The sequence below is a fragment of the Phoxinus phoxinus genome (assembly GCF_949152265.1).
Source record: "Phoxinus phoxinus genome assembly, chromosome: 19".
Classification (NCBI taxonomy): Eukaryota; Metazoa; Chordata; class Actinopteri; order Cypriniformes; family Leuciscidae; genus Phoxinus; species Phoxinus phoxinus.
The window spans coordinates 17,679,501-17,698,546 of NC_136894.1; the positions used below are offsets into that span (position 1 = coordinate 17,679,501).

At 36.0% G+C, this 19,046-nt stretch overlaps 1 protein-coding gene across 1 annotated transcript; it reads right to left on the minus strand.

Annotated features, from left to right (window-relative positions):
* Window positions 1–214: 214 nt before the first annotated feature.
* On the minus strand, window positions 215–14,009 carry sf3a3 (splicing factor 3a, subunit 3). Its single transcript, XM_079590167.1, has 17 exons — window positions 13,753–14,009; window positions 13,290–13,337; window positions 13,109–13,161; window positions 12,910–13,015; window positions 12,745–12,817; window positions 12,193–12,284; window positions 12,018–12,100; window positions 10,913–11,051; window positions 10,379–10,447; window positions 10,189–10,256; window positions 9,915–10,022; window positions 9,707–9,776; window positions 7,065–7,229; window positions 6,793–6,903; window positions 2,528–2,618; window positions 2,125–2,180; window positions 215–1,872 (listed from the first exon to the last, which is right to left on the minus strand). Exons 1-17 carry the CDS (start codon window positions 13,846–13,848, stop codon window positions 1,795–1,797), a joined length of 1,506 nt encoding a protein of 501 aa, XP_079446293.1. The 5' UTR covers window positions 13,849–14,009; the 3' UTR covers window positions 215–1,794.
* Window positions 14,010–19,046: the final 5,037 nt, after the last annotated feature.

Sequence of the window (19,046 nt, forward strand, 5' to 3'; positions counted from 1 at the left end):
TCTGAAAATGCAACAGACAATGTCTGTCTATTCTGCCTGTATATCTACATGTTTCTGTGCTTGTGTGTGGATTACAGGCCTATATGTGAATATGCTTGTATGTGCGTTTATGTAAAATAATTAAATGCATATCCAAATAGAATGAAAAAAAGCTATTTTTTCCATAAACTATAGGCAAAGAGCTTTCACAGTTCAGCAACACAACACATAATTTGGGGTTTGCCTGTAATTTTAAAGAATGTTTAACTAGAAATGGAACATTCCAGACTCCCACTTTCAAAGACTCCATATTAGAATAATGTTGACATATCAAGTGAATATCATGCCAGAGCACTGGTAGATCAAGCCAATGAATCTATAAAAATAAATAAAATGTTATAACTGCTGATTCCAATGTTTTTCTCCATCAGAATCCCATCAATTCACTCTGAATCCAAACAGTTCACAAAAACCTCTGTCTATCTGAAGAGAACAGAGTGGTGACTTTCACTTGCACACTCCAGCAGTATCCCGATCACCCAGACAGATGTTTTCAGGTGTTGTGTACAGGCACTGTTACTGGGAGGTTGAGTGAGTGATAGTGTCATGAGAGGACCATCAGGAAGGGAATTGAAGAGTGTGTATTTGGATTTAACGATCATTCCTGTTGTTTGTATTGCTCTTCCTCCAGTTTCTCATTCTGGCATCATAACAAATAGACTAAACTCTGTCCTTCTACAGCATGTCTAACACGAGTCCCAACCACATTCATTCAACCTCTCTATCCTGGGTTTTTTCGTTAATTATCAGCAAAACTGAGTTAATGTAGCTTATATTTTGTATGTAGATTATAGAAAGTTTACATATTGTACTGATATATGTGAAAACTGAGCTGTATAAGTCAGAACATATTACCATATACATTTATTAACAGTAAGATGTTATGGGGTCTTCTATTTTCTAATGTTAAAACAAAACTTGTCACTGACAGTAACATGCTTTATGCTCTGTATTAACAGTAAAAATTATTGGATAAATCTAATAATGATTGTAAAATTTCTAAGCTATTCTTAGGCTGTGAAAATAAAGAAGTGAAAATCTCATTCTACAATCAAGACATCAAACAATACTGGCAAAAAGAAAATGCCCTTAGATGCAGAAGGGGTTTGTACATTTATAGAATCTTTTGGGCAGGGATTTGACAAGATACCGTTGTTCTTTGATACAGATCATTACACATACAGGACCTTTGATGGGGTGAAATGATCTTTGGAACATTATGTAAATTTGCATTTTAGGAAGTATTTTGTTCATCTAAAAGATGATTCAGAAAAATTAGATGCGCCTTAGATAAATGTCTAAATACCAAGTGTCTAAATACTTGTCTATGTAATATCTGACTCTTGCTTTGTTATTATGGGGGATTGATGCAACATACAAATGCAGGGGAAAAAAATTAAGGGATATAAATTCTTTAATATATTGATAGATGCCTACTGAATAAAAATGGAGTGAAGCCACCTTACTATTTGAGTCTTAATAAAGTCATGATTTTTTACAGAACATACTCAAATTTATTGATTAATGAAAAGTATCTCATGTTTAAGACACCAAATGAGAAAATTGTGAATAATCAAAAAGTTATACAAATGTACAAACTTATTTTTTTTTTTAAAAAGACAAAAATCACATTTCTAACAAACTGGAAAAGACAATAAGACTACACTCGCCATTACATAGAGAAACATTTGTGTTTCAATATTTACATAGCATTTTGTATGTTCAGAGATCTTTTTTTTGTGTTGAAATAGGGCCCTACAGCAGCCCCTGTCGTTTCAGATCCTCGTACGTCTTCTTGTTGACCACATTTCCGCTGGAGTCTTCATATTCCTCCTGCAAGGCAATAAATAAACAAATCATTAAATTATATTATCATTAAATTATACAAAACTGCAGTCATTTGAAAACTTCACTGATCTTTCAACCTCCACATTTTTTTTTATAATTAATATATAAATATTATATTAATTTATAAATCACACTGCAAAAGCAGAATGTAGCTTAAAACCTGATGAATGAGCAGAACTGTACAGTAAACGTGGCTCTATTAATCATAACATCTGAAAGTACTTCAGAACAACTCACCTCAGTGTCTGGCTGCCATCGCTCCAATGCTTTCTGTGACTTCAGCTTTGACCAGACTTTCAGAACAAAAGTACAAGGACGGATAACATTAGGGTAATTTTCCAAAACAATACCATTTGTGTTGTTTATTAACATGCACAAATAATGATTTAACAAAATACTGACACCAATATTATTATGGGCATTTTTCTCAGTTCAAGTAGTTTGTCTAAATGTTTTTTTTTTTGTATAGATGTTGTTAAGCTTAAAGATATGTTTAGTTCCTTACGTCAACCCTATCACCATCATATTTTTCCTTCATTAAAATGTGTACTTCATAAAAGAGTAGTCTTTCCTTCATTATTAACACTACAACATTGTACAATCCATTAAGAACAGATCTTTTAAGAATTAGTGTACTCACGGGATACTGCATCCTCAATCTGGGTGACGTTGGCAAAGTGGGCTGTATTAGGAATACCCAAACAGCGCATGCCATGTGCGTGACGCCACTCCTGAAATGGAGAAAACAGATTTCTTAATCTCTTAACTTAGTCTCACACATATTATAACTACTACAATTACTACATATTATTGTCTGCATTCTCATATCAAATTATAATAGCACATTCTCTCCCTCATATTGTAAAAGAAGAGTTACATTATTTGTTAATTTACGACTTTACGTAGTAGTCATGTAGTCATTGAAATAACTAACTAAAATTAAAGCTGCAAGCAGCATTTATCGGTGTTCAAGCCTTTAAGGCCTTTGAGCACATTAAAGCATTTAAGACATTAAGTTGTATTTAGCAAGCTTTTAACCACTGACATAATAGATAGAAAAGTCCATTTACCATGATTTACAATTTACCATACATTTAGCATGATTTACCATAGTTTACCATGATTTATCAAAGTTTACCATGATTTACCATGTTCTAGGATGATTTATAATGATTTACTATGTTCTAGTATGATTCACCATGATTTACCTTGTTCTAGCATGATTTACAACAATTGAATACATTTTAGTTTGATTTAATATGATTCTAGCGTGATTTACCATAGTTTACCATGATTTATCTTTGTTTACCTTGATTTACCATGTTACAGGATGATTAACCATGATACACCACATTCTAGCATGATTTACCCTATTTACTGTGATTTACCATGTTTCTAGCGTTATTTACCATGATTTACCATGTTGCTAGCAATAATGTGAAGCATCAGAACAAATGAAGTGATAAACTCTGACAAAATATGATTGTGTTATAATAGTAATCGTTATGTAAGGGATTTTTTAGTGTCTAAATATATACATGTAAAATGAAAGTGAGCCAATAAGTGGTCTTCTACTGCCCTCTGCTGGACATTCTACTTATTAATAGTCTTTTAACATGTACTTTTACAAGTCTTGATTTTTACCAGTGTTTTGCACTAAACCAAACCCGTTTTTCCATGTTAACTCCATTATGCATGCTTACACACATTACACGTCCATCAAAATAACAAAGATATAGCTTTAAGCATTTGTTTGTTAGTCAATGCTGAAAGCTGATAAAAAGATTACAAATATAATCCTGCTGCTCTCTCTAGTGGACAACAGTGTTGTTGCAGCCTCCGATCTTACAGTTGAAGTGAATGAATGAATGGAAATTTGGTTTTTCACTTATATTTCGGGAACGAGAAGGCGAAAAAATCTGAAAATCGGAGCTTAGATAGTGCTCGAGGGGCCCTGTGTAATGAGACCATCCCGGTGTTGGTGGGTGATTGGGGCCGGGAGTTATTCCCGTTCAAATGCAATTCGCCTTTTTCACACGCAACCGGAAACTACGTCACGCCGGGTAAACGGATTTCCGCCAGAGCTGAATGTTTATATGAATGTGTATCTTTCAGTGTTATGAACAGGACAGTTTCTGTTCATTTTCTGACCTTTGGATTTATTCTTATAATTGTATATATACCCACATTTATGTACATAATGGTGAATACATGCTTATCTTTTTAAATTGATCTTGTCTAATATATGTGATTATATGCATACACATTTACTAATTCTATATGTATTTATATTGTGTGAATAAAAATGAACAACAGAACTGAGTTGACATTTGTTTTTAATGAATTATTATTAAAACAAGCATTTTGTTGTCAACTATTTCATTGTGTCTGTCAAATTATTTTCAGGAAACTTAGTATAAACAATGACAATATACATTTGATCAAATGTTACAGTACAAAGTAAAAAAATAAAAACAATTTATTTAATTATGTTACCATTAAATATTTAAAGTATCACTACTATTGTAAAAATTAATCTAAGTGTAAATATCTCATATTTATTATATTATCCTTTATTATATTTATACATATATTGTATACATTTACTCCTCAAGAAACATTGGTCCCTGGTAATTAATCATAAAACAGCAATTATGCCAGATTTGATGCTTCCTGACAAGATGAGTGGCACAACAGAATCCCAAATGTGGTTTTCCTTGACGCTACAGCAACACTTATTCTTGGTCTCGGTCATTGTTGTTGTCACCGGAAGTAAGTTTACCCGGCGTTGGTGAGCAGCGGAAACACAAAACCCGGAAGTGTGAAAAAGGCTTATCCTTTTTTGGCTTATATCTCGGGAATGCCCGGGCCAAATCGGTTCGGGAGTTACAGCCGTTCAAATTCGGAGGTCTCGCGAATTCGACATTCGCGGGGGGGCGTTCCTGAGCTCCGCGACAATAGATTTCGATTAAGAGGCTGGAGAGGACCTTACCATCAAAATTTGAGCGCGCAACGACTTTCCGTTTTCAAGTTATGAGTGAATTTGTACTGCGGGGGGCGTGGCCTAAATGGCGGCCTCCGTTTCACTTTCACTTTTACAATTCCCATTTCTCAGTGTGATACAATTGTCAATAGATGAATTTTGTCAAAATGTGATTGTAAATGTTAAAATAGTGATTTTATAAAGTCTAAATATGAATTATAGAACAATATTAGCGAGTAGTATGACCAAGTGACCAGAAGGGGGCAGTATTAAACCACTTATGTCAATATGACTAGTTTGCAAAAGTAGCTTTTTAACATAATAGCAAATATTTAATGAACAATTTTATTGACAGTAGTGGTTCTTGAGGCAAAGTTGTTCAGTATGAGGAGATCTATCAAAATATATGCATATTATGGGGATGTTTTTAACACCACGTGATTACAGAGATGGAAAATACCATTTACAGCCAATACAGGCAAGTCACCATAGGGAATACATGGTTTTCAAAGCTTTTTAACAGTTACAGCGCCACATATGGTCCGATCTCCATGAAACTCGGCGTGCTTCTTCAGCATGTTATGACACATATGCCTACCAATTTCTGTGAAGTTTTGAGTTTTTGTTTAGGATTTATAGGCTTTTGAGTGTAATTTGCCACGCCCATTTTTTAAAATGACCCTGTTACAGCCACCCAAATAAAAAAGTTCAACTTTTTTTCAATAATTATTGATCTAGAGAGTCCAGAGAATTTTCCTAGACTTGTTTGGTTCTGATTGGGCGAAAAACCAGGGACTAGTTCGCAAAAGTAGGTTTTTTACATATTCGTGAATATTTAATAAACGGTTTGATTGACAGCAGTGGTTCTTGAGGCAAAGTTGTTCAGCATGAGGAGATCTATCAAATGATATGCATATTGTGACGATATTTGTAACACCACGTGATTACAGAGGGCGTAAAACTCGTTAGCGCCAACTAGTGGCCGATTTCTTTCAAAATTCTTACAGACCTCTAGGGCCATGAGTTGAACATGCCCACTGAGTTTCGTTCCGATTGGCCATCGATAACCTTGTGCTAAACTTAATTGGCCGATGGCGGCCATGTTTTTTGAGATACGACAATATCCTTTTACACATACATGTGGCCTTGGGCCAAAACACTGCATACCAATTTTCAAGTCAATCGGACAAATGGCCAGCTGTTTATATGTTTTTTCGGTTTTATAGCGCCACCATGTGGCCAATCGACGCGTTTTTTTTACCGTGACCTCAAATTGACGTCCTACACATGTGTACCAAGTTTGGTGAAGAAATCTCCTTTACTTATCGAGTTATAGCCATTTTAGTTAAATAGGCTCCTCCCACAACGTTCATTTGGCGCCCCCTAGCGACTCCGATTTAAAAATTCATTTTTTTTTCGATCATTATTCATCTTCAGACTCCAAAGAACATTTCTGCACTGGTTTGGTTCCGATCGGGTGAAAAACCAGGGACTAGTTCGCAAAAGTAGGTTTTTGACAAAATTCAAAATGGCGGAAAAATTTCCCTACCGGAAATAAAATCGGAGATATACGTTTTGTTCTTCAAGAGTCCAGCTTTCCAATGATATAAGACACTTGAGGCTGGGACATACGGTCTAGGAGATATGACCAGTTTCGCGTATTTGCTGCTATAGCGCCACCTATGGGCCAATCGGGCTCATATTTTGATAACCTCTCCTCGATTTTTGTACTACCCATTGGCAAAGTTTCAAGTCTCTAGGACTTACGGTTTGGGCTGCACGATGCGTTTTACAGGAGAATAATAATAATAAAAATCGGTACAATTACAATAGGTTTTCAGCACTTCGTGCTTGAACACCTAATGAGATCCTGCTCAATAAATATATCCACTGGTATAGAGCAATTTGTCTTTGAAACTTACTGCAAAGTGTCTTTGGAAGGCTTTGGGTCCTCTGTACGTGTAATTCCCACAGATCTCACAGTTGTAATTGATGTTCAGACCGTGCAGCTTGTACAGCCAGTATGGAATCGGCTGAAGAGAGCAGACAAAAGGCAAGGTTAATGCCCAGCCTTAATGATCACTACACTACATTTTGGATGGACTGAAATCAATGAATCATCTCAAAATATCTCATTTGAATTTGAATTAACTAATTTCCTTTAGTCAAACCACTACAACAAAACCAAGCATACCTTTCCATCCCAGCCGAGTGGCAGGTTTTTGGGGTTGTATATGATCTCATTATCTTCATCTTCACTCTCACTTTCACTGGGCTGCTCTTCATCCTCCTCGTCTCGCTCCTCTCCTGTGCGCGCCTGCTTCCTCTGAACATTCTCATGGGTCAGCTGCCTTTGTTCCTACAACAAAATACATGAGTTTCGAGTTATCACTGCAGAGAATTCACAGCAACGTCCATATCAGATGTCACCTTACCAAAACTAAGCGGTAACCAGAGCAGAACACTAGCATGTATATTATATATAAAAGAGCATGAGCGGATTGCTAATATTTCGGAGAGCGCTTTTCTGAAGATTCCGCTCCGCTCACTCAACCCAGAATGCCCTTTGTGATTTGCTGGTTCGAGAATCTGTGAAATAACCCATAGATCTAAGGTTGGAGTTCAAATATTGTTTTAATGAAGTCGCTTATTTATACTACTTGATACAATAGTAGGGCTGGGGTAAACGATTATTAATAAAACGATTACCGGTAGTCGGGCGATTATTTTATCGATTAGTCGACTAATCTAACGATTAATATAACAATTATTTTTCTGTTGCTCGATTAATAAAAACCCTGGCCTGGACATTGCTTGGCTCCGTTAATTGAAATTGGCGAACTAGCGAACTGAATCATGATACTCTAAGCTGGCTAACGTTAGTCTAACGTTAGTTTAACTATTTGAAAAAAAACCCCATTCAATTACTTTATTATTTATGACAGTAATCATAAGTAAATAATACATATAAGCATTCAAGGCTACATGCTGTACAACGCAAATATTGCTTAAAAATAAGCAACCTTCTATGCACACTAATATTATTAGTAGTAGTATTTTTAATACATGGAGATGTAGCTAAATCTATTGTACAGTAGACTAATATCATTATTTCTGTCAATTTAAACCGAACTTTTATTTTGACGGGTTGCCGTGAAGACCCTTGAGTTTCTGTGTGTGTATGATATGACGATAGTTTTTCTCAAAACGGTAAAATGCTCATGAAGTGACTCCGAGTGGCTCTGGAGATGAATTTCATCATGTCATCATATCGTGAGGCAGCAGAAACTGAAAACAGTGTGAGCGTCACTCGTTCTTCAGTGTGTGTGTGTGTTAAATGAAACCGCGCGTCTGCGCCATTCATTCACACAGAGACAAGCAGAACATGCAGGGTTAATATTTAAATATTCTTTTTGCAGTTTAATACACACAGACACTATATCGTGGTATAGGCTACAGTGCTCATAGTAAAAAAGTTAGTCTGGAGCTGGCATAAATTATAGTAAAAAATCAGTGTTGCAGAATATATGATACGGTGTCACCAATTGGCAATAACATTTTTATGAATTCTAATCACACCTGATGCAGTGAGAGGTGCCTTTTTTCAATCGTTTTCCTATGGCAGTGAGTGTTCTGCGCGCTGTTTATGCTAAGCGGGCGCCTAAAAATACACGTCTCAGACAGTGTAGAAATAGTGAACTGAGCCCTCTTTCACACCTTCTTACACTTGAACAGACATATTCAACATAAAAAAAACATTTATGGCATGTAAATTTTCTTAAGTCACCGGTAAGGGAGTCAACCTCCTCTAAAGGGGGCCGCACACCGGACGAGAAGCACCGCGTCTATAACAACTCGAGGTATCGCACACCAGATGTGCACTTTCTCAGTTTATGGCCTGCAATATTGTTATGTTTAAGGACATTATGGAATTAAGATCATGTCTGTAGCCTACTATGTTATGATTGTAGGCTACTGTACAATTAAATACGTTGCTTAGTCTGCAGTAGGGCTGTCACTTTTGAGAAAAATCAAATTCGAACGGATATCAAATATCAGCCTATGTATAAAAACCGGATAGTTTATTTGAAGTTCGATTACGGATATTTCACGTCATGTTCGAATGCATATTCGAATATCGAATAAAAAGTGGCAGCCCTAAGTCTGCAGTCTGAATTCACTTTATCTCAGAGCATCCGTTAACTGAATGAATTGAGAATATCACCTGAAAATCCAATAACATCAGCAATTTTTATTCAACCAGCTGATTTCTGTAAATTAATGTAAAACTAAATGTATACTGCTGCACAGGGTGAAGGCATAACGACGATTTGAGACAAAAAAATGTCAATTTAATAAAAAACTATGTAAATGGTGCTCTGTGGATAGACGCCGGTGTGTGTACACTCAGAATAATGTGTTCGAATTTTAAAGACGTGGCGCTGCGCGACGCATAGATTTACATCGCTCTACAGTAATTTGAAAGTGATTGCAGTACCAGTTTTGGCCACAATCTTACATACGGTTCCTTTAAATTTGACAATGTAGTGTGATACATTGCGAACAAAGGTCAGATATTATGCATAAAAGTCTGGTCTAAAAATGGCATAGCAACCTGTGCTTTAAAAAAAAATAAAGATTTGGAGAATCGTGACACCCCTAGTCACCGACCATTGGCAGGTGTGGCAAAAAGATAGTTTTAGGCCCTGTAAATATATATGCATGTATATTTATATATAGATAATATACTGTATATTTTAACATGCATTTTTAAGCAATCCATTTGTTCTTTTGCAGGAGACTAAACAAAACTATTAAGGCGGCAGACTTATTTACCCCCAAGATCTCCACATATTCATAAATCTGGGCTTCAAGAAAACCAATTTCCTTGTTGCGCTCCGAGTCTCTGCAGAAAAATAAAAATAAAAATCAAAGTTACATTTAACAGGCAAATAATATTTACAAAGCAGGGCTGGATCAAAGTAAAAAAAACATAAATATTTTGTAAATAAGTCCCTTGTTTCCTAAACAGGGATGGGCTTACTTCTTTGGTCCCTTGGCTTTTGGATTTTTGGCAAATAGTGAGGGGTCTAATGACTCCAGAGATTTGCCCTTAGTGCTGAACAGACGCTGTGCCCTCTCTTCTAGTGTACTACAAAGTAAATAGAAAAAATTAATAAATCACACACTCTACCAGGCATTACATTCAGACTCAAGAATCATGAAATGTCAGTCCTATGAACCTTTTATTTAAATCCAGTTAAAAGTGAAACTAGAATTAAAGAGTGCTACGTGAGCAGATTTGTCTCTCTACTCACCCTCCACATTTGAGGCCTAAAGCCATGAGAGCAGACTTCAATCTGTCCAGACCCAGAGACGCCAGCTCCTACAGGAATGAAACAAAAGTTCTGATCTTTCAATATAATTATTATGTGTGTGAGACAACAGGAGGGAAACGAAGTAAAAAATAATGTGACGTTTGTAACAGACAAGACTAGAGAAACTGACCTCCCAGGAAGAGAAAGCAGAAAGATCCAGATGGGCTCCTGCGTGGGTCAGAGCACTACTCGTTTCTTTCTGCAACATACACATTAACAGAAAAACATCCCAATTAGTTCCCCATAAACTCATTTATTAGAGGACAGCAGAACTACTTTCCTTAAATTCATAATGAGGCACCTGCCGCTGTATAAACTGGTAATTTACCCCAGGATTAGGGCAGTATATGGTATGACGATATATAATAATATGCCACATGCCAGTAGTGATACAGTTGTGGTATAACCATAGCTTTATACACCTCCACAACAACAAAGCAGAAAAATAAAGTCTATTCAGAAAGTATTGTTGTAGATGATAGGCATCTCACTATCCTGCAATACTTCTTTGAAAACTTACAATGGAACATCAAATGTTATTATTTCAGCAGTGATGAATATTAACTTCAATAAATGGTCACTTATGTTTGGAAAACATCCAGACACTGCTGAAACGCATGCAATAAGATCTGTAGAGCTCATTACTGTTGTCACTTAAACCCACCGGCCAGCCTGGGAACATTCCATTCTCCCACTTCTTCTCAAACTCGACCAAGATCTTTCCATAGAGGTCATTCTGATCAAGGAGAGGCTTGACACGATCCGTGTATTCCTGCAGGTACTCCAACAACATCTCCAGATACCTGCAAGAGCAGAGACATCTCACTGCTTTTGAAACGGCACTAAAGTCTACGGTAACATCCTAAGCTGCAAAATTATAAGATTTAAACAAATACATGTTTTTTACAAAAACAAGTTTTATAAAATGATAAACCTCACATTTCAGACTTATAAACGATTATATATATATATATATATATATATATATATATATATATATATATATATATATATATATATATATATATATATATATAGTATTTTTTATATACAGTAGGGTTGAAAAGTGATGTCTGAAGGGGATATTTGTTTTTAATGACACTAAAACTATACTAAACTACAAAAATACGGGGAAAATGTTTTTAATACTTTAACTATGAGGGAGAAACAAAAAACTAAACTTGGTTAGATATTTATATTTATCTGGAAATCACTTTTGGCCACTATTCAAAAAAAAAAAATAATAATAATAATAATAATAAAAATATATATATATATATATATATATATATATATATATATATATATATATATATATATATGTGTGTGTGTGTGGTCAGAACAAAAATTGCAAATCGACTGATGAAAATACAAATTCACTCTGAGAGTAGGTGGCACTTATGGAAAACTAAAAATACATTAATATAACCCCAAAAACCCATGAATGTAACTAAAACATATAGGCTATATATATTTTTTTTATTAGTAGTATAAAATAAATAAAAATATTATGTAACTCCCCACCCCATATGTATACACACAAAAATCAATAAATAAACACATAAAATCACTTAACTCATTAAATGATAAAATAACTAGAGAACTGACTGCCTAAAATCAGCTTGAAAATGCTACCTCATGAAAAACACTGATATTTAATCAGTGCAGTGTTTCATTCTGAAATATTTTGATCATCTCTTAACTTGATTTTTATCTTGATCAGTTGTTAATCCCGTTTATGGTGTTTAAAATGACCAGCTTTCACCTACTTCTTATATTCAGCATTCTTCCTATCTTTAGAGATGTCAAAGAGCTGATCGAATGTTGACAGATAAGTGACATACTCCAGTTTCTAGAAAAGATCAATAGACAAAAGGCATTAGAATATTTTATTAAATTATTTGAAGGTAGGCAATTCAAATAAGCCAGTAAATCAAACAGTACCTCTACTCCTTTAAGATTAGTGTACTTTAAGTAGCAGTCATGGAGATCCAGGTAACGCCCATAACCTTCTTCATCAGTGAACTCCACCAGATCTGTGGTCAGTAAGAAGACTGTTAAGACTTGTTTACACCAAGAACGGTTACTTTAACTACATTAGCGTCCACACCAAAGGATATAATTTTCTGTTTATTGTAAGCGTGCGCTGCAGTTATGTCATCTTCCGCTTTAAATGCTCAAGCTCTTTAATGTCGGATGGATTTTAATTGGCTGTCAATGTTTTTATCATTTATCAACAACAACAAAAAAGTTCTGAAAGTGATTCCATCTTTCTAATTCCTTTGTGTGGTTATTGTTGCAACTGTGGTGTGGGGCTTCTCTTTTAATGATTAGATTCTACAAACTAAATCAAGACTGTTTGAAAAAAAAGGCATAATAATTTAATAATATTTAGGGTTAATTCCTAATCACTGTAGTATTATAATGTTCTATAATATGCAATCACATTAGTGATGATTGCCTTAGCAAACACCACTTACAGTACTCAAGACTTACTTTGTGCCTCCTCACTAGGGTTGTCTTTGGCTTTCATGAGCTCTTCAAACTCCACTGACATGGGCACACAGATCTGGAATTGACAAAAACATGTAGAGTGTATATTTAACGAAATCATGCAATTCAGAACAGGGTGAGAGTGAAAGACAGCAACTTCAGGTCTACCTCATTAGGGTGTTTTCTGTGGAATTCCTTGATCTGTTTGAGTCGGTTGTAGAATTCAGCAAACTCATTTGGACCTGATATTGCATTTAGCTCATCCTTCCTCATTCTGAAGAACAGACACACAACACAGCCATGTGATCGAAGAAAATAAGGCAGATATATTTCTGAACAGATTCAAATGTCTTCGAGAATGTTTTACCCATCTTTGTCTTCATACAAGTCTCTGAGGTTTGCGCTCACTTCCATGTACCTCTGCATGTATTAAATAAGACAAACAAATCGGGTAACATTTAAAATGTTTCCATGACTGTGTGTGACATTGAGAATTATTTGTAGTAAACCAAAGAATGTAGTGGCACAAAAAAACAGATGAATCTTACATCCAGCATAGCTCTCACTCGATGATCAGAGTTGATCTGGTCTCTCAGCTGTTGAACAGAAAAAGGAACATTTATCACATAAATAATACCGCATGCAGCAGTGACTACAACCAATCAGATATTAGAACTTATAATAATTATATAATGCTTGTGAAAATGGCACAAATAACATAGTTTCAAGGAATCATATAAGGAAAACAATGTTCCTTTTTTTTTCTTGCTTAAGTTACATGGGGTGACAGCACCATGGTACATTGATGGTATGTTTCCAATTGGAAATACTATATTTTATAGTGAAGTTCAAGTTCTGTTTGTAAATGTTGAAACATTTGAAGGTACTTCAAAATGCCATGGTAGTATTGTTAGAAAATAAAACGGTACAGAAGTAAAATCAGGCTACGTTTCATGTAACGTTATTAGCATAATTTAAACTCATTCACAGATCAGTAAGATTAACTGTTACCGTGTTTTTTTTCGTCAGCATCTCCTTCGTTTTTGCGTCCATAAGTCTCTCTTTCTCCTCATGGTATCGACGCTGTTGCTCTAAAATCGTTTCCATTGTGATTTATTAAATCCAAAATACCTGGTTTATTCAATTGTTGTTTAGTTTAGCCAGCGTACGCGCGTGCAACGTACAAGAGGAAATCGATCCTGAGTTTATTTCAGTCGGCCGGAAACATGAATGAGAGAGTAAAGGTTCCGACATCACAACACTGTCTCATTTAGCCAGATTTTAAGAGTATTTGAATAAAACTTAATGACACAATCCATTTTAGTATAGGAAAACTATATATATATATATATATATATATATATATATATATATATATATATATATATATATATATATATATATATATATATAATACCACTAAATGATTTTTAGGTTATGATAACCCTGTAATTTATAGAGTCAAAGACAAAATGTCTTGACACTTACCAATCAAAATAGGTCTGTATAAGCAGATTAATTGATTCTATTCCGTATACATTTCCGAAAAGACGACTTTCCTGACTAACCAACAGAGAACCTAATATCCTTCCTGGAAACGTTCTGGGAACCAAATGCTAACGTTGCCAAAACGGTCAGGGTACTAAAGGGCATTTTGCAGACTGTCATTTAAAATATCAGTTAACGTTAATTCACAAAGCTCGGAGTTCATGGCCGCTTGTGTTTTCGGTACACTCATTTGGCCAGCAGAGGTCCTTCGCGTGTGTGCAAAACAACTGGATCGAACACTTCAATTGATTTTTTAAAAAATGAAAAACCTTTAAATAGGCTACATTAGCTACAATATTTATAATGTAATTAAGATATAGGGCCTATTTGGACACATTGAGAGATTTATCCTGAAAGGAATTGTGCATTTGCCTGTTATCGTTATTTAAGTTTAGGCTAATGAATGTTTATGTAGCCTATTAAATAAATATACAATATTACATACTCATTTCTTTCTGTATATATTTCATTGTTTAACAAACATGTACACTCATTCATTTATACACGTACAAATTCATAATTTCAAGTGTAGCTTAATGTTTGTTTTTTGTTTTATGTCTATGATCTTCATTACTTGATTTATATTTGATAAACCTGTTTTTTATCAAATAATATCAAATAATTATTAATATAAGTATTTTATTTAAATACGTACTAACATTTTATATTGATAACTTATTTGCCTGGCTAAAAGTGGCATCCACCTCCGACTTCCGGTAGCAGCAGCTGACATCAGGTTTTATCAAGGGGGTAATCTATCCCCCGGAAACTGAAGCATCCCCGGGTGCCGCCATTGGCTAGCGGACCCCCACCTGCTGTTAGCATTCCATTGACTCCCATTCATTTTGGCGTCACTTTGACTAATAACTTTACATCTGAGGCGTTTAAAGACTCAATTTGTCCATTGTTTATTTCTAAAGAAACACGAAAATGTATAAAAGGCTCCATTACCTTGTATCTTACGTTATGGCACCGTAGAAGCAGTTTTTGTAAAAATAGGCTAACGATTAGGGCTGTAACGATTAATCGCGATTAATCGAAATCCAAAATAAAAGTTTGTGTTTACATAATATATGTGTGTGTATTGTGTATAATTATTTTGTTTATATAAATACACACACATGCATGTATATATTTAATAAAAATGTGTTATTTATATATAAAATAGTTATATTTATATATAATATAAATCATATAAAAATATATATGCAGTATATAAATGCAAATATTTCTTAAATATATACATGCATGTGTGTGTATTTATATATACAAAATAATTATACACAATACACACACATATATTATGTAAACACAAACTTTTATTTTGGATTTCGATTAATCGCGATTAATCGTTACAGCCCTACTAACGATTGCGTCATAACCACGCGACTCTGTCGCACAAGTCGAGAAATTACCGTACAGACCGGCGGAGAAGCTCGCAAGCAATCGGGGGGACGTGGAGACATAAAGTTAAGGGAGAAGCCCATAGAGAGTGATAAAGGTGCTCCTGCTGCTAGCTCATGGACAGCTAATACTCACACTCTCCGTCTCTGCGAGATTCGGAAGGGAATGATTCAGATTTCTCTCGGCACAGCTACTAGAAGACCTACACGTTGCTCACGTCACATCTACGTCGTCAAGCTCAGTTTGAGCCTGCGCAGTTCGCCCAGCCATCAGGAAGTGAGTGCTTCTAATTGACTTCATTTTTCTCCGTTGAAACCTATGGGGTCGCTGTGTCCAGTTTATATACTGTCTATGGGTTTTATTGGCAGGTACTGTCAGCTGCCAGTGGCAGCTACTTCCTGCTGCCAGCTGCCGATTTTTCGCTGAACCCCCTCTCGTGTGTTCCAATAGTGTTAAGTACTGTTTTAGGCTATTTATGGGTTGCTAAATATACATTTAAATGAACAACTTGTGAAGTTGTGTTTAACTGTGGAAATGGCAAATGAGTCAATAAATGAGTTATCCCTGCCCCCTATACTGTTTATATCGTTTTTTAGGATGTTTGTGAGGAAGTGTCAGTCATGTGCGAGGAAGGGAAGAAAAGAGTGGAAGACAGAGAGGGAGATGAGGGAAAAAGTGAGGAACCATGTGAGAACCGAAGAGAAGAGAGAACTGATTTGATGAACAGGGAAGAATCTGCAGACTCTGACCAACATTTCTCAGCAAAACCAAACCACCCTGATCCCAAATTTATCATAAAGCAGACACTGTCAGACCGTACCCTTTCATTTCAGACACAGTGGTACAACAAATTTAAATGGCTCCACGACAGGAGAGAATCTTGCAAAGGTTGTGAAAGATGTGTTGGTTTGTTTAAGTTTGCCCATTTGATTACAAGGGCAGGCTGGTGCAGCAAATATGGCTGGCAGGTATTCTGGAGCACATCATTAAATCATTAAAGGCCATCATTAAAAAGGAACAACCTCTTGCCCCATACATCTACTGTGGTGCCCATTGTGTAAATCTCATTACACAGCATGCTTGTACGGCCTCACGTGTTGTCAGTGCTTTACAGTGGGTTCATGAATTAGGAATTTTGTTTGGGCAGTCAATAAATTTAAATCTTTGTTCAAGGAAGTTTGCTAAATCTGTTCAAGGGTCCTTTCAAACTATAAGGCCCGACATTGACAGATTGCAGGAAATGTTATTGGTCTTCTGCTTGTCTTAGAGGCTATAGAAGAATTGGAGAGTCTCAACACATCTCTCCAAAGTCGAACACAGACTATCAATGGCATGCTTTCTGCTGTTGCTTATGTGAGGGATGCTGTTGCAAATAAAAGAAATTCAGAGAGGTTTCAAATTTTCTACACCAAAGCATCAGAAATGTGCCAAATCCTTGATCTCTCTCCAATTGCACTGCCCCGTACTCGTAATCCTCCTAAACGTCTGGTCAGGCTTGTGCACATGTGCATTCAACTCCATCTGAATATTACAAAACAGAGTTTTACAAAGTGCTTGATGTTGTGGATATGCAGTTCAGAGAACGTTTTGAGCAGGAAGGGTTGCTGATGCTAAGGAATCTGGAAAATATCCTCTTAGCAGGGGTGGTTTATGATAATGTGGTACAAATGTACCCAGAACTGGACAAAATATCCCTTAACACACAATTGGTAATGTTCAGATCAAAGCATAATATGCAGTCCAGCAGTGAAGCAGCAAGCATCCTTCAGGGGATGTGTCCAGAAGTCCGTAGTCTTTTTGATCAGGTGGAAACACTTGTCAGACTGCTTCTTGTCACTCCCGTGTCCTCAGCAGAAGCTGAGAGAAGTTTCAGTGGTCTCAGGAGGCTAAAAACATGGCTTCGTAGTACCATGACACAAACACGGCTGAATAGTGTTGCTGTGTGTCATATACACAAGGAAAAACTTGATCAAATAGCGAGAAAAAATTGCTCAACAATTTGTGGCCTGCAAGGAAAGCAGAAAAATTCAGTTTGGAAGTTTTGATAAAAAATCTCACTTCAATTTTGATAATATTAAAACCTTGTAAATACATTGATTTCGGTTTTATTTATATATTTTTATAAAATGTCTGTTGTATAATGGCGCTTTTTCACTGCATGGTTAGGTATGGTTTGGTACGGCACGGCACGCTTTGTCGCTTTTCCACTGCATGGTACGGTACGGCTCGGTTCGGTACGGCTCACTTATGGCGCATTTCCACTGCATGGTACAGTAAGGGACAGCTCACTTCGGCTCGCTTTAAATGGTACCACCTCTACCGATACTAAATGTGACGTGAAAACACTGCAGATCACTGATTGGTCTGACAGAATCGTCACTTCAGCGTCATTGTATTTGCGACACGAGACACTAAACCCGCTAGATTAAAATCACCAGACAACAGCCAACGCGGTACCACCTGTTTTTAGAGTATTTATAGTAAAACTAAAAAGTGACTACCGAGCCAGTAGAGGCGGCAACTATTAACGATCAGTCCCACCCACTTTGAAGCGGTAGGCTACTAACTGCAGTGGAAAAGCAACCGAGCTAAAGCGAACCGTGCCGTACCGAGTCGAGTCGAGTCGTACCACGCAGTGGAAAAGCGAAGCGAGCCGAACCGTTCCGCGCCGAGTCGAACCGTACCGAGCCGAACCGAGCCGTACCATGCAGTGGAATAAGATGTCATCTGTATACTCATTGAACACTTTTTTTTTGTCCAACTGTTAAGAAGTAAGATAAAAGTTGTTCAAGTGTAGTGTAACTGAAATATTGTAAATCATAAAATATCTTTATTTCATAAAAATAAAGTATAGATGTCCACAGTGGTCTGAAAGTCCCAAGTCCTGCAGTATTTTTTTTTTAATTTTGAGTATGATTTCATAAAAATAGGTTGCTGTAAGCTATCATGGCATGTTCCCAAAATTTCCACTAGGGTGCTGTAAAATGCCAATTGCTATTCTATCTAGAATGTATTATTATGAACATCACATTTGGGTCACATCACCATACTGTGTGTGTGTGTGATAAACATGTTTTACATCTCATTTAGATTCATGACTTAAAGGCATTTAATGACTTTCTGGAAACTTATTGAACCTGCATCCCACAACATGATTTGTGTGACCAGAGCAACTACAAGGAGTGAAGCTGAAAAAAGAGGCATGTGTATGGGTAAATAAAGAAATAGAAAAATAAAACCTAATTTAAAATTTTCAGTGTAAGCCTAGCCTACACATTATATGTTTATAATTGCAAACCTTGTTATTTTAATAGGGCCAGTCTCTGCAGCCCATTGATGATCCACCTCTCAGT